Source organism: Nothoprocta perdicaria, unplaced genomic scaffold (assembly GCF_003342845.1).
Source record: "Nothoprocta perdicaria isolate Ctin4 unplaced genomic scaffold, notPer1 scaffold_172, whole genome shotgun sequence".
NCBI classification, from domain to species: domain Eukaryota; kingdom Metazoa; phylum Chordata; class Aves; order Tinamiformes; family Tinamidae; genus Nothoprocta; species Nothoprocta perdicaria.
In genome coordinates, this window is record NW_020454894.1 from 443,950 (window position 1) to 471,089 (window position 27,140).

Consider the following 27,140-nt stretch of genomic DNA (forward strand, 5'->3'; position numbering starts at 1 on the left):
TAACTTTATAAAACCACATGGTGGAATGTCCAACGTCTAAAAATACCCAGGCCGGCTGGCTTTGTTGCTGCTCCTTTTTTTAGCTTGGGAGCCGTGTCCTGGCAGGCCAGTTTACAAACAACATTGTTCCCTTCATCTTGCTCCGTGTGCGTTCCGTGTGTTCAAGTATAAAGCCAGGGAAGGGCGGGGAGCGAAGGGAAATCCCTTGCACAGTCTCCTGTTGACATTGAGCCCTCTCATGCTTTGCTGGCCACGTGAAGTGCACGTTCACAGTAAGGTGGCCCCGGACCTTGCATTCAGTTATGTAAAGGCATCTGGCTCCTTGATTCAGAATGAGGCTGATATGTTCCAGGAGAGCCACAATCTCTTTTTTTTTTTTTTTTTTTTTTTTGAGGGGGAATATACTGAAATACTGATTTTTGGATCCCACACATGTTAGTCCCTCCTAGCTTTGAAGCTTGGGCTAGTGGCCGACTCTTTGGAAGGATCGGCTGCCTCCAGCTGAGCTTCCAGAGGCTGAAATCAAGGGCCAGCAGGGCAAAGTGTCACTGAAAATAAGATCTTTTTTTTAAAGAAATGCATGATTTTTAATTGGAACAGTGGAAGTGCTTCTCTGTTTACACTTACACTGAGGTAGCATCTTAGTGGAGTGCGCTGGTCTCACGTTAACATTAACATGTGAGAGCTGCCTCGGAGGGCTCTTCAGTTGCGGCTTTCTAGGCAGCTGCGTTGGATTCCGTCGCGAGAGTTTCCAAGAATATGATTAACCCTATGGGTCACCTTATAATGTAATTATTAATGATTGATTCTGTTTATCCTTGAAATCAATATAAGAAGCAAAATGGCTTGGCATATATTTGGGGTTGATTTCTTACGTTCAGTAAACATGATCTTGTGACAGGACGAGTATTGGTTTATTACTGGGAACATGTTTGATGAATCTGAAGTGTGTAATTAGTTTTATATAATGATGGTGATATGTGGTGTTTTTTACATGACTTATGTTAATATGGCCAATAGTGTTAACATCCCCTGCCACTAATAGTTAGGGTGGGGATGTATAGTAATTGATCTTCCTGGGAGTGCTGTAATGTAAAAACAATTCAGGCTGTTTGAAGTATATTTTACAAGTGTGCATTGGGCCTCTGGGATGTTATACTGAAAAACCCAATTGTACAGTTACCATGGGAACCCAATTAGAATAGATTGCTTGATTTTTTTTTTTTTATTTTTTTCAGGCTTTCATCTTGACCAAAAATCTAATGTACTTTAAATGTTTTCATATAGAATTTTATTCATATGGCRACTTGATATAATAGTCTTTTTAAAATTCTGCGACCGAAACTGGAGAGCATTAAGTTCTGTGGATCCTGAGGACTTCTTTCAAGGAGAATCTCTTGGTATMACAAGCTCATAGATGGAGACAAATACTTTCTATGACAGTTTTTGTCAAGGAGCCACYGTCGCACATAGTGTGGTTGAGTTTGAGCAGTGGCAGCTCCTGTGCAATCAAGGAAAGAAGCGCTGGGGATCTGATCTGCAAAATCAGCCCTGGAGGAGACTCTGGAGCAGGCAAGGAGAGAGGCCCGTGTTGGCCTCGAAGCAGGACTGTCTCTTTGCAAGGCTGCCACCCCTTTGGGAGGGCTGGGTTTTATTTCTGAGCCTACTGATGTCCACCCAGGCCACGTGCGGCTTTCTCAGCCTGCTGCAGTCGCCACGAGCTCTGTGTGCCCCAGTGCCCACCAGGAGAAGGTGGTTGTTGCTGCTGGAGATCAGCAGGTGCTTGAGCAGCTCAACCTGGGGCAGAGGGAGGTCAAGAGGAGGAGTCAATCACAGGCTCTCCCTGTGCATCCTTCAGCCTCTCCTGATTAATTTGTCCTCTTCCACCCACCTCCCCAAGCTCTTGGTCTTCCCTCAGGAGGTACCTCTGGCTTCCTCTGTGGTCTGGCTGCTTCTGGAGCCACCGTGAGGGAACGGATGACAGGGTCTCAGTGGAGCCTTCTGCACTGAACAACATGTCTGGTTGTTTTGCCAAGTAGGAAAAGCCTCCCTTCCAGAAAGGGGCAAAAGATAAGAAAGCCAAAGATAATCTTAAATATGATACTTAAAGTCCTGAAGAATGAATTGTAGTAAGTGGTATCCCCATGAAGATCCAGTAGAACTTTGCTTCAGGCTTCCCCGATTGTGGATGTGATTTTGGCCCCTTCAGCGCCCTTCATGGCATGTCCCTGAGCCCCGATGGGCTTCCCGGCTGGGGGMCTTGGTGCCTGGCCATGCCACCCAGCCGCACGGCCAAGGAGGAGCCTCGGGCCTCGCCTTGGTGGCAGCTCMTCTGCGTTCAGCGTGCCGGGTGCTGCTCCCGTCAGGAATTCGGCGTGCTGGGAAGCGCTCCCGTCAGGAGCGAGCCGAGCCGCCGGATAATTGTTGGCTCCCGACTGTTGTGAGGGATGATTTATAGGTGAGGGGAAGCCTGTATGTGACATCTTTGCTTCGCAGGTGCCGATTACTTTTATTCTGATGCTGTCTTTGACATTTTAATTTCCTTCAAAGTCTGCTCTGTGGCAATGTTTACCTTGCAGCTATTTTACAAATATAATTTTCTGCACAAAGCGACTGATACAGAAGGTGCTTCGCSTCGCACCGTGTTCTCGGCGCTCCTGCCCGTCGCTGGCTGAGGAGGAACCCACGAGCACAGGTTATTTCCAGAGAGCAGTTGTTAGTGCTGGGCTTATCCGATGGAGGACCAGCCTTCCTCCTCCGTCCTAGACTAGCCCTCCGCCTCTCTCCTAGCAAGCAGCACAGAGGATCCTGCTTGAGTTTTTGCTTATGATACTCAATGTTGATCTTGGATATTGTCTGCAACTGGAATTCTAACATTTAACCAGCCTAGGTCTTTTCTTATTATCTTGCACTCTTTGCTTTTGAATCGAGAATATAACTTCTGTCAAAGTCACATCCTTTTCTTCCTTAAAAATTGTCTGTTTCTATGCAGATGTGTATTTTTATCTAAAACCCGACAGATTATTTAATAAGTCAGAAATGCATGATTGCCCCTACATTCCTTACRTTAATAGTGTGTCTTAAGAGCATTTTTATTCCATGGATGAGAGTTTTGCAGTGCTTGTAATGAGACGTCTTTAGCATGTCGACTATTAATTCTCACCTATTCATTAATTCCTTGCTTAATATATATTTTGAAATATTAATTTCTGTTAGCTTGCAAAAAAAGAAAGATCGTGTTCCCTCTTAATATTGTATATACTTAAAGCTTAGAGGCTAAATAATAATTTAGAGGTAGTGATAAGAGAAATGATAATATTCACGTGTTCTTCCTGTGGAATTGAAATTAAATCTCATTGTAACCGAGAATTCTTTTCTTTTCCCCCTTGCAGGCAAAATTCCACCATCTACCATGGCAGCAAAGCGTGTTCGAAAAGTAAGTTTCTAGCGAAATATCCTTGTGTTTAGGTATACATTAAAAGTGCAGCATTACAAAAGGGCTCACATAACATAGTTTGTTTTGCTCCCCAGTGTCCAGCAGTCAGTATTAAGAATGCGCTTGACAAGATTGATGCTGCATTGTAAATCTCTGTAGCCCTGTCATGGTCGGTAACAGGCATCAGTGGACCTTTCCCCATCACATATCTATCTTCCACAGAGCATAACCTAATAGGACAGTGCTGCATTTTCACTCTTAACTTAGCTGTTTACTTCCATTTCCTAATAAAAACCTCATTTATTAGAAAAAAAACACATTTGATTTTGTGACTGGCTGCTTCAGTGAGGTATTTAAGTGTGTGAAAATGAATGCTTACGGTAAACAAGAAACATAGTATTTATCAAGGAATTTAGGAGAACTGACCTTACCAAAAGACAGGCGCCAGCTAATTTTTAGTCATTTGCCATGTTCTTCAAGTGGAAATGGCTGTTGAAGAGGAGTAAGGGAGTAATACCTTTTTTTTTTTTTCTGTAGAATAACTATTTTTGTGTCGTGATTGGCAATGTTGCTCTAGGAACATGGTATTTCTAGTGCAATCAACCTTGCACATCTATCTATTCCTACTCTTACCACTATTAAAAGCGTCTTAATAGTGTCATGTCTGGTTTTATCTGCTTTACATGACATCATGTTGCTTAGAGGAAGCATTTTGGCATACGTCTGTCTCACACCCTTCTGTGGAAGACGTTCCTTTTGTTCTCCAGAAGTAAATTGCTTTTTGAAATGGAATGGTTGAGGGAGAAGTTCAGGAAAACAGATTTTTTTGCCTTTTTTTTTTTTCCTTTGAACTCTCCTCGTATTTGTGTGCCTTTTAGTTGAAAACACCTTGTAGCGAGTACCGGGGATAATTGCAGAGAAATACTTGATTACTTTCTTGAAGGAATCACCAGCTCGGTCTCACTGGAAGCCGCGTGTGATACAGTTGGCAAGCGAGACGACACCAGTAATTTGTTATCCAACCTTTTCACTTTCCCGCTCTCCCTCCGAGCTGCAGGCCRCGGCGCTGGCTGCGAGGGGAGCTCCCAGCTCTGCTTGTCGGGGAGCAGGGCAACCTCTCCGTGTCGGGGAGCAGAGCGTTCGCCCTGCCCTCCCGTGCCCGGTGATGCTGCCGGCTCCACGCAGCCCTCGCCACGCGGGTACTTCCAGTGCCTCCTTAGTCTGCAGTTTGCGGTGATTAGTGCAACCACCTGTGGGCGTGAGAGGACGCAGACACGTGTACCTGGCGTGTGGCTTCTGCAGAAAGCAGCTACTGCACGGGCAGGGTGCTCCGCAGTGGTTGCACCCATGGTTGGGGGAATAAGAAAATGATAAGGAAGGTTCTGGGAGCAGCCAGGCCTGGGCACTGCTCTGGCTGCATGTGGGCTCTCCTCTTGCCTTTATTATTTATTACGACTTTCCCGTACGTGAATTTGTGTGTTTACAGGATTTTTAACACACAGGTCACCATTCCATTTGCGGTTAAAGCTGTTCTTCCACTCGCTTTACAGATTCCAGTGACATTTTTGAACACAATTCAGATTTCCTGACTGTCCTTTAGCTTAAAAAGGAGCACTATTAATGGTTTTGTTCATATTGCTTAGATTTATTTTGTTATTATTCTCCAGCTCCTGCTCTTCAGGTAGAGCTGTTTYGGTGTTACAAAGAATGATGGATTATGTAGGAAAGTTTCTTTTGAAGCACTCCTGATATTGTGCAATGCACTTGGGGGTCAGCTGCACTTGACTGATGCATGATTTATCCGTTGTCCCTGCCACTTTCTGAGATAAAGCTGCTATTTTATCAAAAATGCCAGCAAGTGTGATTTAGAATTTATACACCTCCTTTTTCAAATAATTGTTCTGATTACTTTCTGGCATGGCAATAAAATGATAAAGGTAATTGCACACAAATGTGAGATAGCACCAAAATACAATAAAATTAACCTGAATTAGCTTGACTTGTCGATGAGAAGTATTTATGAAATGTATTTTTGCAATAAGGGAGACTGATATTATAGCTGGAAGGTGAGTTATTGCCTTAATGTAATACTGTTTGAAATTTAAAAAAGCGACTGTTACAGTTGAGGGTGATTGTGCTTTTGAAATTAAGTTGAAGTGATTCTTATAATTGGCAGCAATAATGCATTGTGAAGGTAATATCTTTTATTGTGTTATGCCTAGTTGCATTATCTTTTATTTAGCTGGTCCTGACTTCAGCTCTGCAGAGAACGCGAGAAGGAGCAGATCAAGAATTTGGTGGATTTAGGTGATAAAAATTTGAAATGTTACCCAATATTAAAGCCATTCTTCTGCTGGKTTTTTTTCCATTTAGTCCTTTTCCAGTTCCCTTGAACCTGATACAAGTCTCCTATGATTAAATACTCATCGTTTCCTTGTTTTAGAGTAGTTGCCACATATTTACATACACAGCTGAACCGTGTAACAGTGGGGCACTTAAATGCCTTGCTTGCTATGCGTATATATGTGCTTATACATTAGACAGCAATTTTAGCAGGTAAGTTTTGTGTTTCCTTAGTGTTTCAAGGCATAACCTCCTGCAGAGAGTGTTTATACCACTTACACAACAAGCATCTTTATGATAATTACAGGGTAGCTCCTAAAGTGTTGACGAGTGGGCTTGGTTTTAAGTGAATCACGCTGCCGTGTGCGGGAGAGGGGCAGTCCGGCCGCTGCCTCCCTGCTTTGCGTTTCCTCTCTGCAAGATGCTTTTAAACTAGCCGCGAGATATCGTGGGCACCCTCTAATGCTTAGAGAACACGTTCTTCCTCTTACATTCGTTAATGGTGTTTGTTCCTTTTGTCATAGTTCAGCAATGAGATCTGTAATTATCATGTTTGTGTTTTCAGTTTCTGTAGGAGCGATGGAGATGCGAGTCCTTATTTCTGGTTTGCATCTTGGAAGCGCCTCAAGGCAGGAGAAGGCAGCAGGCCGGGGCAGTTAGGTTCCCGTGGGAACYGGCTCTGCTCCTGAGCACTGTTAGGCTCATGTGTTAGGGGACTTTTTGTTGTTTTATGACCACGCGACCTTGAAAGAAATCAGAGTGGAAACCAAGAGARCACAGTATAAAGTTGCTTTTAGCGCATTTTGGGATATTTATTATTGTCTGTGAGCCGGGAGAAGAGATTGGGAGCACCAGTTGTGTTTTTGATGCATGAACATTTTTATTTTAACCCTTTCCGTGCACAGACCTGGGGCTCCTGAGGCAGCTGCCCGGGCGGCCCTGGCTGCCCTGCAGGGCTGGGTTCCCTCCCCGCMCTCGCGCCGGGCGGCAGCCGCTTTGCTCCCTCTCAGAGGGACGTGCTGCTCCGTGGCAGGGAAACGCTTTCAGAGACAGCATCACACTGGCCAGACCACAAACCCTGGCTGTGCCCGCATTGTAGGGGACTGAGGGTCGGAATGACTGCCTGTATGGAGTGCTGTGCAGAGAGGCAYTCTGGCGTATCTGTAGTCAGCCTAAATTCTTCAGTGTCCCAGGCCAGCAGTGCTAGCCCTATCCTGGAGTCTGCAGACAGACTTCAGTTTTGAAAACAGGGGAGCCTAATCTATTTGTGGGTCATTAGCAGAGTAAGAACCACAGCAGCTTCAATGCAGCAAGCTAGCTGGGATCACACGGTGGCTGTGCTGGGACTTACAGATGCTTCTCACCAGCACAAGCCACACACAGCCGGTTTGGGTCGTGCCTGGCATAGCTTGGCTACTACAGAACTAGCTGCCCTGCGTCTGGGTCTCTTTTACCTGTTCATGGCACTCTATTTCTTGTCCGGTTCTGCTCCAGTCACTGCATTATCTCAGGCAATCTGCTGTTTGAAACGACATATCCTAAAGCAATTAGGTGCTTCTGCACTTAAGYCATTTCATTTTGCCCGGGCACTGAGACGATGCTGAAAGCAAATTTCTGCAGTGGCATCATCACTTTCTGGGCATGTTGTGGCCACTCGTGCAAGTCTGGGGAGATCCTGCCCGTTACAGGTCGTGGTTTGGGGCAGTGAAAGGTCCCAAAGGGCCCTCTGTGTTCCGTGTATCCTGGATGGATATCCTTTTCCCTCCCCCCAAACACTGAAAAAACAACAAAGAAATCTTTTTGTCCTGCTTGCCTGCTGGGAGATATTTAGCTCAATTATACCTAGTTTTTCAAAATAYTAGAATAGAAATCAGAATTGCTTAGTATCGGTAAACACTCATTTTTTTTCCCATAATATTTATCGTATTCATGCTAGTCATATGAAATGCTGGCATAAATATTCTAAAAACATGTAAAAACATGTATTTTGGAAAACTGCTCTGTGCTCACAGCAGTGGCAGCTGCATGTTCAGAGCCGAGTTCTCTTTTTTAATAGTTTCTCTGGAATGCAAGAGCTGGGTCGGATGCAAAGCACTTATTACGTGGGCTTTGAGGGGGTTCAGGAAAAGGTTTTAGTAGGTTCTTCTAGGAAACAAAGTAGAGCTGCATTCCTTTCTAAGCTATCCACTAGTATATATAGTATATTATGTTTCTATACTGTCCACTTGTGTGTAAAACAAAGTATCTGCTCATACGAGCATCCTCAATCAAAGCTTGACGTGGCACCAATAGATGAAGTACAATGTGMACTTTTTTAATGTAGTCTGGAATATAGTAGCAATAACCTACCRGTCTGCTCTGAATGAAAAGAAGGTGTTTTATTTGCAATTAAAACATCATCCTTTAAAACCAAGCGAAATCTGAGGCAGCCTTGCTAGGTGCCCTGGGTGCTCGGYGCGTGGCGGAGCCCGAGGACTCCCGCCTGCCAAAAGCAGAGAGTGAGGACTTTGCCAGGCAGCCCGCGGCTGCTGCCGCTCGGAGAGGCTTCGGATAGCGCAGCATTTGGGGGGCTCTGGATTGTCCTCCAAAGAGGATTAGCACCATAATGCGATGCCACAACACAAACTTGCTTTGTTGCCTGTGATTCTTTTAATAAAGAGTGAGGTGTTTGCTGTTGTTGAGCACTTTTTAAATGCTGTGGGAAACAAACGCTGCCTGGTCTGTGAAAGTGTTGTCATCTCTGTGCAGAGAGACCTGGTGGTAAGTGAAGATGGGCCGTGATTTTTAGTGGCCTAATGTGTTTGTGTTTGTAGATATTTAAGGCATGCAGTTTAATTCTGTAGCTTGGTACTGTTGTATTCTTTTGTGGGATTTGTTGTTTGAAAGGTAAAAAACATGGTATACCACCCCAAACTAAAACTGGATTTGCTTAGTGTGACATTTCATTCCCAAACTTCCACTAGCCAGGAAATAGGAATGCAGGTTTTTGTTTTCACACCCTCTGAAGTTACAGGCTTGGCTTAACCAGGGTTGGATTTACTTAGAGAACCATTGTGGATATTAGGAAAATGCTGGAGAAAATCCAGGCTACCGTGTTTTGTAATTAATATGGGGACCAGATGCTTTAATTCTGCTTTTTAGAAAAGGAAAAAAAAAAGAGCAGTAGTTGCGTGGTGGTTGGCACAAATACAGAGTGTCTTGTGCACTGTTCAAGAACATTAAGTGTCACTGATGCATATTTTAAATATATACATTATAAAGCTGCAGTGTGACAGAGTGAGAATCTTTTCCTATGTTCTGTTTTGATCAGTTACATGACTTTAATTGAGAATAAACATAAAGTAGAACCTGTGCACTTTTCTTTCACAGTTGCTTTTTAGAGTAAGAATGAGWGACTTTTCATAGTTATATTTCCATGTTATATAATAACATGGATAACATATATACATATGGGTAACATATAACATAGATAACATATATAGCATATACTTATATAATACCTGTATATTATATAGAATTATAGTTTAATAGACTTTTTTTTTCTTTCTTTTTTTATTTTTTTGATATGACAGAGACTGTGGGCTCTGTCCCTGTGACCCTACATGTGCAGGGGGGTTGCACTGGATGGTCTCTAAGGGTCCCTTCCAATTTTAAGGATTCTGTGATTCTGTTAATGTCTTTGCTTACCACTGTGCTGCTTTATTCCACCTGTAATACCATACCTGCATATGTAAAGCATGTACTGAGTAAATGAGTTTACCAGACACCAGCWTTTATAGCTTCTGTGCCCGGGAACATGTTTACAGAGTCGGCACCAGATCTTTATGCCCCAAAATCGGAGGGATCTCTAAATGGTCAAGGTTTAACCATTCTTGTGACCTTCCTGCGGTGGGGATGAGGCTGATGGAGGCAGATCCTTCCCAACTTATTTCTTAAGGCAGACCCTCATGCTTTCTGCCTTGACAAATCCATTTCATGTAATAAGAATATTTTGTGAGAAGGATGTAAACTTACTGAGTCAGGAAGACCTGCTGTAGCAACAGAATCAAAAAGATGGAGCAAATTGTCAAGCTATTGAGATACAACAGCAGGGTTCATCTGAAATTGAAACCCAGTGTTTCAGGATTTCACTGAGTTAACTTTAATCTACAGCTAGAATAAATAGAAACTGAAAACCCTACAATAACCCTTTGTTTAGAAGTCCAGGAGTGGTATTTCCTTCTTGGAATTAGAGTGAAGAAGCAATTCCTCAGCATTTACCCATCATCTCGGAAACAACAAGTGCTGGTATTGCTTTCTGGCAAGTCACTAATGCCCAGAAACCACATAGATGTCTGAGAATTATAGTTCATGCTGTAGGCAGAGGGGCTAGGACATAGTAGAGATACATCCAGGATGTATTTAGGGAGAGACAGAGGTAAGTGAGCAGGTCAGTGCCCTACCGAGACAGTGCCAGAGCTCCCAAACTGCCCTGGCTTTGCCTTTTTCAGACAAGCACGTCCAGAAATTCAGCTTTGCGGCTAAGAATCCCTGTGATTTGTGCTCGCAATGACTGCGGTGAAATCAGGAAATTTTGCAACGGGCAATTTTTATGTTTTTGAGCCAGCGTGTTGTAGTTCTAGGCTAGTCCAGCATGGGACCAAGATTGCATGAGAAACCCAGGCTTGACATCTGTGTGTGGAGGGGTTTGTTTGTTCAGTAATAATAATCTTCATGCTGTGGAAGAATCAGATTAATCTGAATTCCTTTAAATGTGCATAGTCAGTCAGCAGTGGTGCTTGGGGACCTCCTTCAGAACTGGTAGAAACATTACCTTCTCTGGGTCTGAGGAATGCTAAATGTAATGGGGAACAAGAATTTTAATGCCACTTCATCCCAGTGGCTGTATTTACATTTGTGTGTATTTTAACTGAGCAGTTAAGTTTGTTAACCCCGAATTATTAAATGCATTTATTTTTGGAGACAGCTTTAAAAGCTCACTGATTAATCTGTTTGAACAATTTAGTTCAAAAAAAAAAGAAAAAAGATTATATGTGAGGAGAAGTTACCTTAGATTTAGCAGTGAGATTTTGCATTGGTTCTTGAAGAAATACGTGAGGAAAAGAAAATCACAGCGCTTTCATTTGCAGCACTGCCACGTGGTACCCTAATCAAAATATTTATAGTGAGAGGTAGGTGGTGGCAGAGACTGTCATAATAAATTAATATTTTGGTAGTGGTGTGGTGTACTAACATGTTCTTGTTAAAACAAAGTGAAATAAATAGAGGGCTCTGCAAGGGAGACCCATCAGCGGCAGCTCCGCTCCTCCTAGCCAGGAGATCCTGTGTCCAGCCCTTCTGATGGGGACGGGGACAGATCCCTGCTCCTCGGGGCTCAGGACCGACACGCACAGAGGGATCTTGAAGCGAAGATCCCACAGCAGTGGGGCCGCGATGCTCGTGGAGATGACTTGCATTCTTTTTCCCCCTGCAGCTCAATACCAGTAATTTAGGGGCACAGCGCGGCTGCAGCACAGGAAATTCCATGGGGTTGGCTGCCCTGCCTCCCCTTTTGGAAAACACGAACCTCCCGGGAGAGCGGAGACGCACGGAAACTTTGGCACAGGCTCCTTGAACCCTCTTGATCCTAGAGCTTTTTCTGCACGCTATTTTTTTGTTTATGTGTCCGTTCTTCGCTGCGGATGAGGGAACGGGCTGCGTGGGGCTCCGGCTGTAATAAAGAGCGGAGCGCTGCRTTTTAGGGAACGGTGCAAAGTGGAAAACAATTCCAAATTATTTACTGCAGTATGAAAGACAACTCACAGTGCAATTACATTAATGAAAACTTCAATAAAATCTGCTTTTAATCAAAAAGGACACGTTGGTACTGAAAACCGTGGCTGCAGCAAGAGGGTTGAGCTGAACCATGGGGCAGAGTTAAAAGGTGAAGATTATGTGCAGTGTTAGGCCAGTGTTAGGTTTCTGTTTGCGGTAAATAGTCTGAGTACTAGGTAATTTCAGCTGGTAAAATGAAGTCTAATGTGTGTTTGAAAGTTGTGATGTTTTAAGTCTTAATTAAAAAGTCATTTTTATTTTAAAACAGCATTGTCTGCAGTACCCKGTCTTGGTATGTATGTTTTCTGTGGCCCGTCTAAGTAGCTGCTTAGATATATAGGGAAAAGACACTTTAATACATGGATAAAGGATATTGTAGCATCTGTRCAGTGACCTTCACGTTGGAAGCTCTTGTCTGCTTGCATGTGTATTTGGGCATTGTGGTACCAAGCACAGCTTTATTCTTAGATATAAACTCCTAAATACTACTGCCTGATGTGTATGGTAAGAAAGGCTGAAAATACTAGTTGTGTTTGCTAAAGTGGCAAGGTCTTCGTCTATAAACAGTGTCTGTAAAGCTCCTGTTAACTTGGTGTTAACTCGTTATTCATGGTTTCTTTAGCTTTGCCATGTCCTGTGTATTGTTGGAATGAGAAAGCTGTTGTCTTACAACTAAATAGTTGTAGAAAATGCAATAGCAGCTCAGAGCGCCTAGTGCAGGGCTGTCACACAAATTAAAAAAGAATAATACATGCCATTTTTCTAAATATGTAAACTTTTACATTGCTTTTTTATTAAGACATCTGCCTTGAGGTGCAGAATCCTTGTGTGTCCTCGGCTTGAAACAGGAGAAGGACCAAGGCAAAAGTCGAGGTGAAAATAGGCTCTTCCTGCAAGAAGAATTCTAATATTCTGGTGAATAAAATTCCATTTTTTTTTAGAAAAATCCATAAGACAACAAAAACTTGAGCTTAACTGTTTAGTTTTTTTCCCTAGGGCTCCACCGGGRTGTTTTCCAAGTAACAAGCAGTGCGATGAGGTGCTTTGGGAAGYGGACTCCTGTGTGGCGCGGTGCGGATTGGCGGCAGTGCCCAGGAATTGGGGTGCAGGAGATGGGTCCTGGCAGTACCCGGGTGCCCTGCAGTGCCAGGGCGGATCTGAGGGGACCTCGTCCTGTGTTGGTTCCCCGCGCTGCTTGTGCACCATTTAAATACTGGGTGTCARTGCTCCTGCACGCTTTGCGCAGCATCACTGAGTCTTGCATAGGGCAGTTTGCCTTCCTTCCCTGCCTTAAAAAGAAGAGGTGGTAATAGGTTTGTATGGTTTTYATTAATTCTTACATTTATTTGCTAGTCCTGTAAGAAGACATTGCAAAAGCAGGCTGCCTGTCCCAGCTCCCTTCATCTGCAGTCAGTGTAGGAGGGTTTAGGAGCCAAGGAAGCAATTCTGTGAGAACACACAGTGCCCTGGGTGGCCGAGTCGTTTGCTTTGGAAACCGGAGCGCTGCGGTAAGGTGGGTTTCCCTTTTAGAGGCGTTTCGGTGTCTTTAGCATTTTAGTGTCTTTAAGGATATTGTGTACTGAGCCCCTCGCTGCACGGAGCCGCTCGGAAGCGCTTCCCRCCTCCTGCACTCGCTGTCCTGCCATGGAATTGGGAACTCTGCTCRTCCTGAGTGCTACCAAAAAGGGGGATTAGGATGAGGCAAACGACAGTTTATGCAGAGAGTCTTACTGGTTTAGGACTAAGATTCTTGGCATCGCCACCTAAGCATTGGTGTCCGGGTGACTCTTWAAAAAGCCTTTTCTGTCCTTGCTCTCCGTTCTTTTTCCCAGGATGTGACAAGGCAAACGGGGTGCAGCTCAACAGTGTGTCTCTGCGAAAGTTTTTGCAGGCAGGCGGGGTTTGACGGACCTGCTTGGATGGCCTGTGTGGTGGTGGTGGCCTTGCAGAGCATTCAGAAATGCCTCGTGTCTGTTTACAAGCACATTCTGTCAGGAACCGCAAAAGCTCAACTTAGCAACCCTGGGAATAAAAAAATGTTTCCTTTATTAAGCGATGACTGATTTTTTTTTTTTCCATATTTTTTTTCCAGCAGGCACTTTGTGTGTGTTTCTGATGTTATTTGCATAATGTTGCTACTGTAAGCCAGTGAATATGCTTTATTGTCATCATAATCCTTTTGAAATCAGTGTCAGAACGCTTCGCTTTGGATGCTGGCTGACAAACCAACCATGAAACTGCTGTTACATGCGAGTTTTATGAAGGTCACTGTGCAGTTGGTTAACATTTTTTAAGGCTTTGATTTAGATACTATTTAGTGCTGACTTCTTAAAACAGACAAAATGCTTTACTTTAATTGTTAGACAGAGTTTTGAAAGTAAAGTTATAGTGGAAGAAACTTGAAATGTGCTGTTTTCTTGCTTTTTTTTAAGTTACTTTTATAAACTACACAAGTTCCTTAGGAGAACATGCACACGATTGAGTTGTGATGTTTTTGTGTGTTTTGTTTTTGTTTTGTTTTGAACAGGTCGCAGTAAAAAATAGAGAACCCCAGTGCAAGGTGGTTCATACAGTTCTGCCCAGCCCTGTGGGAAACCTGGAAATCTTTGGGTGTGAAAAAGGCGTGCATGAAATAARGCTTCCAAAAATGACTGAGCTGCCAAGTAGGTAAGTTAGTGTCCTACCGATCCCATGTTTAAGAACATGGTAGAGAAAACAGATTCTTGAGGGCATTTAAGAAACAGCTATGCTTGCTTATTTTTATTAGCCATATTGGAAACATCTCACTCTCTCCTGGCAGAGGGAAAAGCAGCCTTGAGTACCTGGAAGGAGTGGCAGTTCCAAGATACATTTGTTTTTCTCTATTGCATCTTTGGTATTATTCAAGAAACATTCCAGGAAATAATAGTGTTTAAATCAGGTTTTGAATGTATGTTGTATTTCCTGCCTTTGGGCACGCCGTAAGCACTGCTCACTATGGGAGAAGATGTCCTTGTGTATTTTGTGCGTCTTGTAGACGTGAGGACTCCTCAGCAGTGCTGCTCTCGTGCCCACGTGTGTGGCAGTGCCTGCTATTGCAGTTGCTCTCTCCAGTTTGGACAGGTGAGGACAAGATTGACACCTGCATTCAAGCTGCAGCTCCTCGTTTGGTTGGGGAGCAGCATGGGGAGAACATGTGTGCAGATACGGCTGCTCCAACAGGGCAGAATCAGGGCTGCCTGGGCTGCATAGCTCATGGAGAGGCTTTCAGTAGTGGCCTCCTCGGCCAACTCCAGCTCGTTTTGCCTGTTTGTGGCCTCCAAGAGGACAGGGTTTGGCAGCGGAGCGTGTGGCTCACACATAGGGCTGGCCGTGCACATATTGACACCCTGCTCCTCAGCACAAAGACTGGCCAGCCTTTCCTTTGCCAAAATTGCTAGATGATTTATTAAGACTGGTCCCTTCAGCTCTTTTTCTGGTACTAAAGTTGCAGCCTTTGCCACAGTCTTTTGTAGAATTTTGTTTCCTGCTGTGACTGGAACAAGTCTGACTTGTCTCAATATTGTCCTTTTTTCCTCTGTTCTTCACTTCTCAGATGCTTCTTTGATTTGCACTTATCTCCTTTTCTATTTTTAACGTCCCTGTGATTTTTTTTTAAGTGTAACATTAATCATAAATATGAAGCCTAATATATATTCTGGTTGAAATATGTGTTTTTGCCTCTAATTCTAAAACCCTTGAGCCTCTAGACATGACAGAGCGTTTTGCCAACTTCAGCAATATGGAAATAACTACTTCTGTTTCCTTCATATATGCTTTGAGTGTTGGGTTTCTGCTGATGAGGGGTGAAAACAGAGCAGTTATTTCAGATAGGTTTGCAGTTGATGTTTGCAGTTGCTGTGGAGGAACAGGTAGACCAGGGCTCTTCACCCTAGAGGAGACCTCTAGCAAGTGGGTGAAGAACCAGTGTAAAGGTCTGTAATGTCTTGGTGGTGGCYGGCATGAGGCTTTTGTTCTTCTTTAAGAAGTAAGGAGCATGGCAAGAAAACAAAAGCTGAAGACCAAGGAGCATTCATGGAGTTGTGGGAACTGAAAACTGAGGGCTCCACAATTGAAGAGACAGATTATGGGAAGAAAAAAATAGTTAAGGGCTTAGTAATTAGTAGWGACCAAGAAGGTGGGTGAGGGATGTGCAGTTGTTTTTGGTGTGCTCTTGAAGTCCTCCTGGAGAGGTAAGAAGCAAGATCTGTTGTTACGACCTTGTCCTTAATGTACCCATGGCCATTTTTCTACCCCAGTGTATTTTTCCTGCTTAAATAAAAGATGCTGCTTCTGCCAAACAGTGTGTCTCTCGCATCCTTAGATCAGCCCAGCTAAGAAGCAAAGGGGTTTTGTCCTTTTATGAAGAGAGCTTCTCTTTCTTCTCCTTCATTTCCTGGTCTTGCCGTTGGCTCTCCTGGAGCACGGTCAGATGGGCTGGTTGAGGAACGCTCTGCAGGACAGCAGTGGAGGAAGGGAGATCTCCTATGGACACGGTGGCTCCCTCCTCACCGCGATCTTTCAGCATCCTCAGCGGGGAGGTGACTTCAGTTCCCCATCTCGGAGGCGTGGAGGCTTCGGTAGCATCTCGAGAGTGCTTTGAAATTCCCGGATCACAGGATTTATATGCGCCCCTGTGTGTGGTACAGAGGGAATTTTGCTCTCCCAGGTCACGCGTGGTTCAGAAGCTAAGTGGTGAGGAGGATGCTCTTGCAGTTTCCTAAGAACTTAAATTCAAAAGGCAGGCAAAAGGTGGGGCTTCTTTTTTGTGTCTTTCCTGGTGATAAAGCCCTAAGGTTTTAAAGACATCTGTGAATGTTTGTGCTGGAGTGTAATGTTTAATCTCTTCTGCTGATTGCTGGTGAATCGGTGTTAAAAACCAGGCTCGTTATTTCTGACAGAATAAAATAAAAACAAATCAGTGCCCGGAGTTCCTTCTAACTGGCTAATAAATGCTATGGTAAGAACACTGCGTAAAAAAAAAAAAAATAAGAAACATAAAAATTGATTTTAATGGACCCTTGTCAGAGAGAACCATAATGAGCACAAGTCTAGCAATAAATATTGGTATTCTGCTCCACAGTTCTTGGGACTTTTAACGTAGAATTACATGTAACAATCAATATAGATTTTAGGGGTTTTTTTAACAACAAAAATAAGTAAACCTCTGAAATGTGTAAATACTAAAGACTTGCAATCTGTCAGACAAAGCTGGTAGTTGTAGAAAGACCTGTTCAGAATGACTCCTTAATGGCACGATTTGTACGGGGGGATCTCGGGCTCCTTTACAGCTTGAAAGATGCTGTACAATTAATCACCTGAGATACGAGGGGGTTTGTGATGGCTCTGCTAAAAAATTAAGAACACAGATTATTATTGAGACTAAAAGAGGCAACAAAGTAACAATTCAGAGCACGAAGGAATTGGTCATTAACGAGATGAAAGTAATTGTAATAATTTAAAGCTATTCTGCTCCTGGTGCAACTGGCCGGGTTTTAAGGTCCAGGCACATAGCGTAGTAATGATGATCTCTGTTTGGGGAGCAGACCCCTTCCCTTGAGCTTGCTTTCCTTACAGGACCTTTCAGGCAACTCTGTTTTTGAAAACTTTTTTCTTGCTGACTGCACGTTTTTCAGGCAATTTCAATGCAGTGCACACTGTTGGCGGTCTCCGTGCGGTAGCTTGAAAGCACTCGCTGCTGTTCCAGTCTAGATGTTTGATTTGGGGCCTGACTTGTTCTTTAGACCCCCTACCCTGGCTGCACGGACGGAGGCGGCGCTCGTGGCCTCCCCGGAACCGAGGCTCGGCTCTGCCGTGGGAGCGGGCGCCTCGCTCTGTTCCCTGGGAATCCGGGAAGGTTGGAGTCAGGAATGATGCCGTGTGCGATACACCCCAAGCTCTGCTGGGGCTGGGGCAGCGGTCTGTTCTACATGTTCAGTATTATGTGGGTGCACTTGCTTTAAGTGCACGGAGTGTATCTGCAGCAGCAACGCTCACAGGTATCACGGAGGGGTTTCGGAAACAGGCTGGTGCAGGTTGCTTCAGCATTGTGAGCATACCTACCCTGAAACCTGCTCTTGTAAATTTGTGTCGAAGTGCTTCAGCTGCACAATCCATATTTTCAAAGAGATGGAATAAAATTTGTATTTCTTGAATATATACTTTAATACTGTGTCATCCAAGGACTGCAGTCATCCAGGCTAACTGCATGTATCATCYACCACAGTCTGCTTTGGGCAGCATCTTCCTTTTTTAAATTGCAGTGTAATGAGTTGCTCTGTGGTGGCTGCAGCAAACCGGTTCCATAGGTAAAGCTTTTGTAGGTGCCAGTATGAGCAGATGAGCTTTGAGATACGGTCTCCATATGTCTGCACGTGCTAAGTCCTTCAGGAACGAGTAGTGTTTTAGTTCCCCCAAAGTCAAGGGAACCCCATAGGTGAGTCAGGCTGGTGTCAACGTGTCCTCGGCCTGATCYGTCTGCTACTCTGCGTTTTGTCCTCAGTTCCAGCTCTTCTCCAAGCTCCCCTATTTACATGCACAGAAGTGGAACCATGCATKGGGTGTCTGTGTAGAGCCCCTACCAGAAGGAGCAGAGAAAATCTTTGTATCGTATATTTCTACAGGTTTAATTTCTGAATGTCTTTTGATATCTCGTGATACCAGACTGTCAGAAATCTCATGAATCTCCTGGATTTTTTTTTTTTTTTTTGTCAATTATTTAAAAATTAAAACATGCAGATACCTACTAGATGATAGGATAAATGGTGCAGTTACTTTCTTCAAATTACTGCAAAATGCCAGGGAGAAGGTAGTGAAGATTTTTCCCAAAAAAAAAAAAAAAAAAAAGAGAGAGAAATATTGCCTTCTGTGGTAGAAGTGTCTACAAATATCCAGGCATCAATCTTTATTTCAGCAGATTCAATGGATGTGGCAGGAAGAGTTATTATATAGCATAGTCCTCCTTTTATTAAAAATAAACTGGGCTAGGTTTTCTCGTCAGAGTTTCTTGTGGAGGTGCTAGATTGTTTATACTGCTTCAAGATAAGAAAACTTTATATTGGAAGCCGCGTTTCAAAAACTCGAGCAGAGYGACCTGGAAAAGCGCAGGGAAGTTTGCGGCTGTGGCCGGGCTGCGGGTGGCAGCGCCTGCTCTGCGTGCCGCAGCGCCCAGCGGGGAAAAACTTGATTTTGCGTGGCTGGCAAAATCCACATGCCCCCCTCACGTAGGCTGGCGAGAATTTCCAGCAGCTCCGCTGTAATCAATACCATACTTTGGAGATGTTATTTTTCCTGACAGCACTGCTGCATTTCTATTCGTGTGTCAAAAGCACTATTAAAAGATTCAARTAGAAGTAGTTTTTTTGCAAGTCATGAGGGCTGTGTTTTTGTCCATAAATCCAGCTGGAGAAGCCTTTGAGGAAGCTCATGTTTAAACAGAAGCTAAATTTCTGCTGTGCAATTATCGACTGACTAATAATCAGACTATTAAAGAAAAAAAAAAACAGATCTAAGGTTAATGTAGCATTTTTATGTCATGTTGTTGAAAAGAGAGAACAGTTTCAGTGCACAGAGGAGCAAACAACTTTGCTGCTATGGAGTTATGCATGTTTGTAAACCTAGATGGTTGGCAAAGACTTCCAAAGCAAGAAATGTTATAACAACCCAGTGCTCACATTTTACAGTGGAGATATTTTAGAATGGCAAAAATAACAACAAGCTGTATTGGGTAATATAACTTGTGCAGACACCCACTTGAAAATATCACAGATGCGATGGCTTGCTCTCTGGTGCAGAAGATATAGAGCCTTAATCATTATGAAAAATAATTTCCGCAAAGTGGAGGTGAACATTTGTCCAGGCCATCCCATCTCCTCAAATTTCCTAGGAAAGAAATCTTTTCCTCACACCATGCCCTATACTGTGCCTAAGATATTACACCCTCCCTAATATCTTTACTAACTTGGGTAATTCAGGCTGCAGGGAGTAGAACCTTTCCGCTTCTTGCACCAGTAGTAGATTAATGCAGTGGAAGCTTTTTCCACTGTAGATTTTTGCCATAAAGATAGAAAAATGGATTGCATAATTACCTGGGTTATGTTTCCCTTATATATCAGAATTAGTGGGTATTCTTACATATTGCAACTCTTCATCTTGTTTTTCTTCCCAGACTTCTCTAGTTCCCAGCAAAACACAGCTACCCAGGCACAGTGCCGAGAATAATTCCAAGCTGCAGAACTGGGTTGAGCTTAGGCGGCGCTTTGTGGAGCCTGAGAACAAGCAGGTACCCAGGCTGCAGGAAAGCCTCTTGCAGCAAGGACAGCGCGAGCCCGCTTCCCAGGAGGGTTTGCCGCGTGTCTGTGGTCCCCACCTGCGGAGGGTGCAGGTGTCAGTGTCCTCGCGCCGTGCAGGGCTGGGAAACTGCCTTGCTGTTCCCGCTCTGGATTGCTCTGGAGCCGGGAGTTAACGTGTGGCGTGACGTGAGGTAGGAGCATCCCGGGGTTCAGTCCTGTGAGGCGCTACGTGTGCTTAACGCCCCGTTGCAGAATGGACCCTTTGCTGTCACAGTGACTCCCCCGGGCAGGGCAGGGAAAGAAAGAGTTAAAGAAAAAAAAAGTTTTAAAACCTCATTCTCTAACTGGAGATGTCGTTTTCCTTTCCTCACAAATGTAACCTTTTAACTTTTTTTTTTTTTTTAGGTTTTACATTAATATATGTAAAAATATTAAAAGCTCTTGTATATTACATTAAAAACTTATGTCAGCTGCCCTGCTTTTTCCTATTTATTAAAACTTTTCAAGCAGTGAAAACATTTTACTTGTTAATGAGGGGAAGAAGGAAAATTAATGACATAGAGCTTGGATCTTCCAAGATGTCTCCTTTTAACCATGCAAAACCAGCTCTTTTTCCCGCACTGTGTAGTTTAATTTCTGTGTTAGGGTTCAGTAAGCAGATGCAAATAGATTTAATGATTTGCATCAGTAGATCACTTCTCAGTTTAATATCCTCTGATATTTTGGTCAAGGACTTTTTCCTTGGAAAGCTAGCGCTGTTTTGTACAGTAAAAAAAATATTACTAATGGGAGCATTGTTGTGTTCAAGTAAARCAAGGTAAATGTATATCCTACTGAAAACTGGGATTCATGTTATCGTCTCCCTAAGACAGTGGAAACAGTTACCTGGGAAAATATACTTAAGGAGTGACTGGATTGTTGATCGTGTTGCACATTTTGGACCGATTCCTGTGTCACTTCCCACCTGCAAAGCTGCTGGTTCTTCCTTTGCCTGGCAGCACCTCTGGGTGCAGCGCTGTTCCTTGAAACACAGATACTGAAGTTATGTCTGTTTTCTGCTAGTTCAGTCGAAGTGCCAAGTTTTTCACCAAGTTTTTCAGCATCTCTGGGAATGGAGTCGCGGCGGGGCTTGGCTTTGTGGAGAGCTGCAACCCCCTTCTCCTGCAGGACCTTGGTCTGAACCAAGCGAACGGCACGGCTGCCTCCATGGAGCCGTCCCGCTGCTTCCTTTCCAGGCTCCAGGAATCCCAGCTCGGCTCTTGGGAGACTTCCTGGGGCCGCATCCTCAACACTAGGAAAGGAACTCGACACCGCTCGGTGCTCGGTGACTTCTTGGCCACTGTGCCACTCTGCTTCACTCTTTTTAAAGAACTGTATCCTCCCCGATTCTCTAAAAGAAAATGGCTACAAAAGATTTAATTTGTGAATTTTTAACTCTTTGTCAAAGGAGCTTACGTGTTTTCCTGGTGAAATGGAGATAACTGTCTACTCATGGTGAGCACAGTTTCCCTACTGGCATTATCAGGGATTGCCTTAGTACCCGGCCTCTAAACCACCCAGCCTTTCCGAGTTCCTTAATCAATTGTTCATTAATGGATTAAATGAGAATAACTCCAAGGATAAATGCCCAACTCCAAGGAGATAGATGCCCAACAGCTCATCTTCTAGTTTTCAGAGATTCTCCTTTATTACAGGTATGTTCCTGTTGGCTTTTTGAAGAATTTATGAGATTGTTGAGTGCATAGAATCCTTCAAAAGATAAATACTCACAGTTGCCTCTCTGCGTATTAAAATGAGAGCTTGCTAGTGATAAAAGCTTTTTTGATTACTTCTAAACTAAGTAGAGTAAATCTACTATGTTATTGACTGCAGATGTGAAATCMTGGTGATCAGTTAATCAAACTACTTTTTGAACAGCTATCATTTTTTTTTTTCCACTTAATTTTGACATTTGGAAGACTTCCTGTTATAGTCAGCTAATACATAAAGTTTTCATTCATACTCATAGTTTTTTTATTGTACTTTATTTTCCTAAGGAATTCCGTGGTAATGTAGATCACACATGATTTCACGGATAACGTCCAGTGTGGAAAAAAATGCTATTCAAGAGCAAATGCTATTCAAGAGCAAATGCTATTCTTTCTGCTGCTTGTTCCAGTTCAGAATAAGAGCAAGTAGAAGAACTGGGTGAAGGTCAGAGAGCCAAATTGTCACCTTGTCACCTCTTCTTCCTCAGCTCTGGTAGCGATGCCCATAGCTTTAGCTTTGCCATTCTGGTTTGGTGTGGCCTGTGTTCAGGTATTGAGARGGCGGGGATGGTGGGTGGCGGATCYGCGCCTCGCGCCTGCTGCAGCTCCCACGTTTGCTGCCCGGGTCTGCAGCAGGTCGGACACGGCCTAAATGCACCGCCGGCCTGGCCGTKGTGCCCCCATTGCATTTACTTGCTGTAAAGCCTCCTGAGGGTGCAGCGAGCTGCTCATGGGCGTTGCATCAGACCTAGGGCTCCTATGGCACGCGATTCCTCAGCTCATGCAGTTATTTTGATCCACGTTTTCTGAATGTTGCATAAACCTCAACAGCCTCTTCTTGCTGTGGTTATTGGCTGTGTTTAACAGCCTGCTTGAGTGCAAGGGATGCTTGGATGTGAAGGATGGAGCCAATTTCCTGCCCTGTTTCTTAATCCTTCAGGTCCAGTGATGTGACTTGCCTGGGAGGAGCCGTTGGAAGTTTCAACGCTAAAACACTTGGTTGTAAATATAAATTACCCTGCGCTGCGATCATTTGACCTGTCCTACCTCAGTAGTGTGGAAGCCCAGCTCAAGAACATTCTCCACCTCCAGCAAGAGGCTGTTCTGAGTTTAAGCAGGGCTTTGGGGGCTATTTGAAGAAGCTAAAAAGCACCTACTGTCCTGGCCAGGTCCCCCGGCCAGGGCAGCCCTCCAAGCCAGGCTCGGGTTYGGGTGCTTGCTCAGGGAGGTTTTCCCTCCTGCGCCTTCGGGGACGTCTCCCCGCTCTCGCTGCTGCCGCCCGTGTCTTTGGCTGTTTGTTCGAGCAGCGCCCGGCTTTGCTGGCACGCCGTGTTAGCCGCAATCTCGGTTGGTCATGGTTGGGATCACCTATCAACCGCTGCAGGTCACGAGCTCGCTGTCTGCTGGGTAATGCTGCCCGTGGCGCTGAGCTTGTCCAGATGCTCTTCATTTATGCAGATATCCTCTGGGTTTAAGATTTATTTTGCCGTGTGAAACGGAGGATATCCTCAGYGGTGTGGTAGCGTGTCTCGTTTCCTGTCTGCTCCGGGAAATACATTTTTAAATTCTTTTTCGTAGGACTTATAGCAATAACAAAAACAGGCAACAAAAGAGTACAGGAACAAAAATACATTCACGCTGCATATGATTTCCAGGGGCACAGATAACTCAAGGCGTTAGCAAAATGTATTTTGTATAAAGCAAAGGGAAATCAAGCTAAAAAGATGCCGAATGCCCCTTCTTCCCCTCCCTTCCCACTCACAACAGGTATAATGAAGTTGGAGGAAAACAAACAAAAATGCTAGGACTACATATTCTCGATATCATTTTCTGCCTCCTCTATCCGTATTCCCATTTCTTGAATGAGTCACAGCTATTAATCCTCCCTGTGTTGTTTATCTAGAAGTTGGAGTCATTTTACAGCCCCCCAAGATGTGCGTAAAGGAGAATTTCCTGTTTGAAAGCAGACCTTCCGAGTCCAGCGTACTGGGCTTTGGGCATCAGAGAGGACACATTTGGGGTGTTTTGATGGATTTCCCCTGTAACCTGGGCAAAGAAGGGGTTGTTTGGATTAACTGTGAGTTCTGCTGAATTGCTTCAGATTCCTTTGTGGTTTTCCTTCCAAAATCTCRTCCCATTTTCACTTTTGCAGTTTTATGAAAGGCTGTGAGAACCATSTGAATGAACATACATTTCCCTACTTATCAGCTAACTGTATCAGCGAAATGATAGAACAGCCTCTCCCAATTGTGACACTTTTGTTGCCTTTTTGCTCTGTCGTGGTCCACATCCCCCATAAACTTGTCTTCCCCGAACACTTCCTCAGCTCTTTCATTTTACTACCAAACAAACCCATAGTAGGGGGTCTGATGCACTCTGGCTAGCGGAATTGAAAGATCTGCTTCGCTTGGAAGAGACGTCGGTGTGTGTTTGCTGGGATTTATTTTATTTATTCATTTTATTTTTCACTTATGCGCCCATTACGAATAGGGATTCCTGTTTAGGATCTGTCTGGCGTGGGCGTATCAAGAGGTAACGAGCGGAGGAGTTTGGAGGGGCCGGGGCTGGGGCCACGAAGGCCCCGGGTCCCCCGTGGGCCACTGGGCTCCGCCGCGCGGCCTCCCTCGCTCCCGGCCTCCCTCGCTCCCGGCCTCCCTTCCACACGCAGCGGCGCTTCTTGTTGCGCTTCCATTGTAAATTGCTCTATAAAAATTCGGTGTCTTCCTAGTTATTGTCTCATCTTTCATACTTGAGGGAATACATTTACTGGGGTATCCACGCTGTACTTAGCCATTCGTGCTGTTTTCCCTTCAGTGTAGGGCTGGAAAAGTCTGGGGCCATCTATTTATTAAACCACTTCTTCTAGTTCTGTGGTTTAACCATTTTTTTCTGTTGCAAAACCTTAACAAGAGTGAGGATCCGGGTTCCGAGGCATTAGGGGGACTAAGAGCTGCATCGGAAGGCAGGATACCCTGCCTTGCATTTAATGGGAAATCTTGGAGTATCTGTGCTCTTAATAGCACAGGTAAGAATTGCAGATGGCACTTAAGGGACTTGCTCTTTTAAATACGTGTTCTTGCTAAATATTGAACAACCCAAGCCTCAGATGATCCTGTTTCACCTACATCTGACTGCACCACATGTTGGCAGATGCCGCCGAGTCTCTTTGGAAACAGTATAGCTTCACAGATCCGTGTTTTATAATTTTAATTACTAGGTTGTGTGTGTTTTTTTTCTCCCAGACTCATTTGGCAGCAGTCACAGAGTGCTTCAGCAGGACGCGAGCCTGATTGCTTGTGACAGATCTTGATGTTCTCCGGCTGAAACAGAGCAGAAACAGCTCAGACCCCGCGCCTTTGTCCTCAGAATTGGAGGAAAAAGACTTTCCCTTCCCCTTGGTAGCGCTGCGCACTCCCCTTTCCTGCCTGCGCCTTGCAGGGGCGAGAGCAGCTCCGGCAGCAGCAGCAGCTCGCGCGGAGAACGGGAGCTCCTGCACGCTCCGAGCTGGAGAGCCACAGGAACGTTTGCCCTTATTGGTATTTTCATACTAAAAACCTACATCCCGGTTGCATATTTGTGTACCCTGGTATTATGTATACATATGTGTACATGTGTTTGGAGCACAAGCATATGCATACATACCTATGGATATGAACATACACACACAGAGTTTTCACTTCCAAATCAATAGAAAAGTCAAAATTTTGCTTTGCTTGTCACTGTATCCTGACAAGTTGTGAGCTAAAATCCACAAATTTATGTTTTCAAAATATATGGGAAAACTAAATATTACTTTTTTTTCTTATTTTTCAAAATTTTTACTTTTGTCTTTTAGCTTCTGATAATTAAACCTTGTCAAAGTTGAGAAATCTTTTTTTTTGTTCCTAGACAAGGCAAAGACACCCTTCTTTCCACCAAAATAGTGGAATTGCTAAAAATTCAAGGACCAGTGGTATATTTTTCCATGGTATAGGAGTGAACTTTATTACAGAAAATGCATGTTTGGTTCGGCATAACCCCTGTTTGTTAAGCTATTCCTGTTATCCTAGTGAACAGTGGGAGGAAGGAGCTCAGTGCGCCTGGCTCCYGGATCCTTCTCCTCTCATTGCGAGGTGCCTGCCGAGCTGCTCTTCTTCTCCGGAGGTCTCTGCTCTCCAGATACCCAACAGTTAAGTGACAGCCCAGTTGACCTTATGAAAAATACAGAGGTCTGAGGAGGGCTTGAAATTCACTCTGGCATCCCTTAGCTTTGTCCCAGGGAACTGTTTATGTAAGGCGAAATCCTTTGCGGCCTCGCTGATTTGCACGAGGTGACACGGTGCGAGTGCTGTTCTCTTTGCAAGATGCAATATGTAGGCACGATGCAGATGCCTTGTTTCATGGTGAATGAGAGTGGACTCCAAATAAATGCGTAAAGGAAAATTAAGCTGCGGTTTGCTTGCATGACTGTCCCTTTGCTAGCAGAATTGCTGCAAGTTGGGCAATGTCTTGAGTGTTTGCTCTCGYATCAGCGCTGCCAGGACATGCATTTTCGTCTTCATATACCAATAAAAGTTTCATCTGTATCGTCTTTAAATATTTTGAAGGATAGGGAGCTGGCTGTAGCCACATAGCTTCTTGTTTTASGGATGTCAGTGTTTAAGGCTGAGGGAAGAGTTGTTACCAGTGTTTTCAAAGGCGTAAAGATGCAGACAGATCTGGTAATGAGTATCTTCGCCGAAGCTTTAATCTCTTAAATCAGCATTCTCTTGCTCTCGTGATGTTCATCCCTATACACAACTAAGTGCATCCCGGCATGTTTTCCTCGAGCTGCGTGGTTTTGTTCGGGTGTATGCCCAGCTCTCCATTGGCTCCGGAGGGGAGATGCTCTCCCTGCCTCCCCGGGATGCAGCACTTAGGGCACGGAGAGCTGTTGGGATGCAGCACTTAGGGCACGGAGAGCTGTTGGGATGTGGCACTTAGGGCACGGAGAGCTGTTGGGATGCAGCATTTAGGGCACGGAGAGCTGTCGGGATGCGGCACTTAGGGCACGCTGTTGAAGTGTCCCCTCCAAGATGAATGTGGCTCGGGGGCTGCTTCGTATCCTACGTCCCGAAAGTTCCAAACAAGGCAGCAAGATTACGAATTCCTGGATGTACAGTAGGCATTAACTATTGCACTGGGATATCTGAACTTTGAAAGCCTCTTTCTGCGCCTGTACAGCTTTGCACTTGAAAGAGGGTTGAATATTGACCTAATTTGTCTTTTAAAAGGACATAGAGTTTTACTAGAATACTTATGCTATTGAAGTAGACAAATGCAGGTGCTATTCCTTGGGCAGTCGGCGTGGAAGGGTGATGTGCTCTAAGATTTACTGTGCATCACCTTAGCCATCATTCCCATAAGTATTAATTTTAACTCCACTAATAAGAAACTGAACAAAAGTGGAATTATGAGTTCAGTAGTATTCTATGAAAGGTCAGTTGTTAAAAAGGCAGAGCCTGACATTCT

The 27,140-nt window shown here is 44.3% G+C and overlaps 1 protein-coding gene across 1 annotated transcript in view; it reads left to right on the forward strand.

The window, feature by feature from the left end:
• The first annotated feature begins 2,536 nt into the window (after positions 1 to 2,536).
• The window catches only part of MGMT (O-6-methylguanine-DNA methyltransferase), a 107,139-nt gene continuing 82,535 nt past the window's right edge, over positions 2,537 to 27,140 (forward strand). The window contains exons 1-3 of the mRNA XM_026036228.1: positions 2,537 to 2,695; positions 3,393 to 3,436; positions 14,121 to 14,260. Of these exons, the coding sequence (XP_025892013.1) occupies positions 3,413 to 3,436; positions 14,121 to 14,260 (164 nt within the window). The 5' untranslated portion in view covers positions 2,537 to 2,695; positions 3,393 to 3,412. The remainder of the gene's footprint in view (positions 2,696 to 3,392; positions 3,437 to 14,120; positions 14,261 to 27,140) is intronic.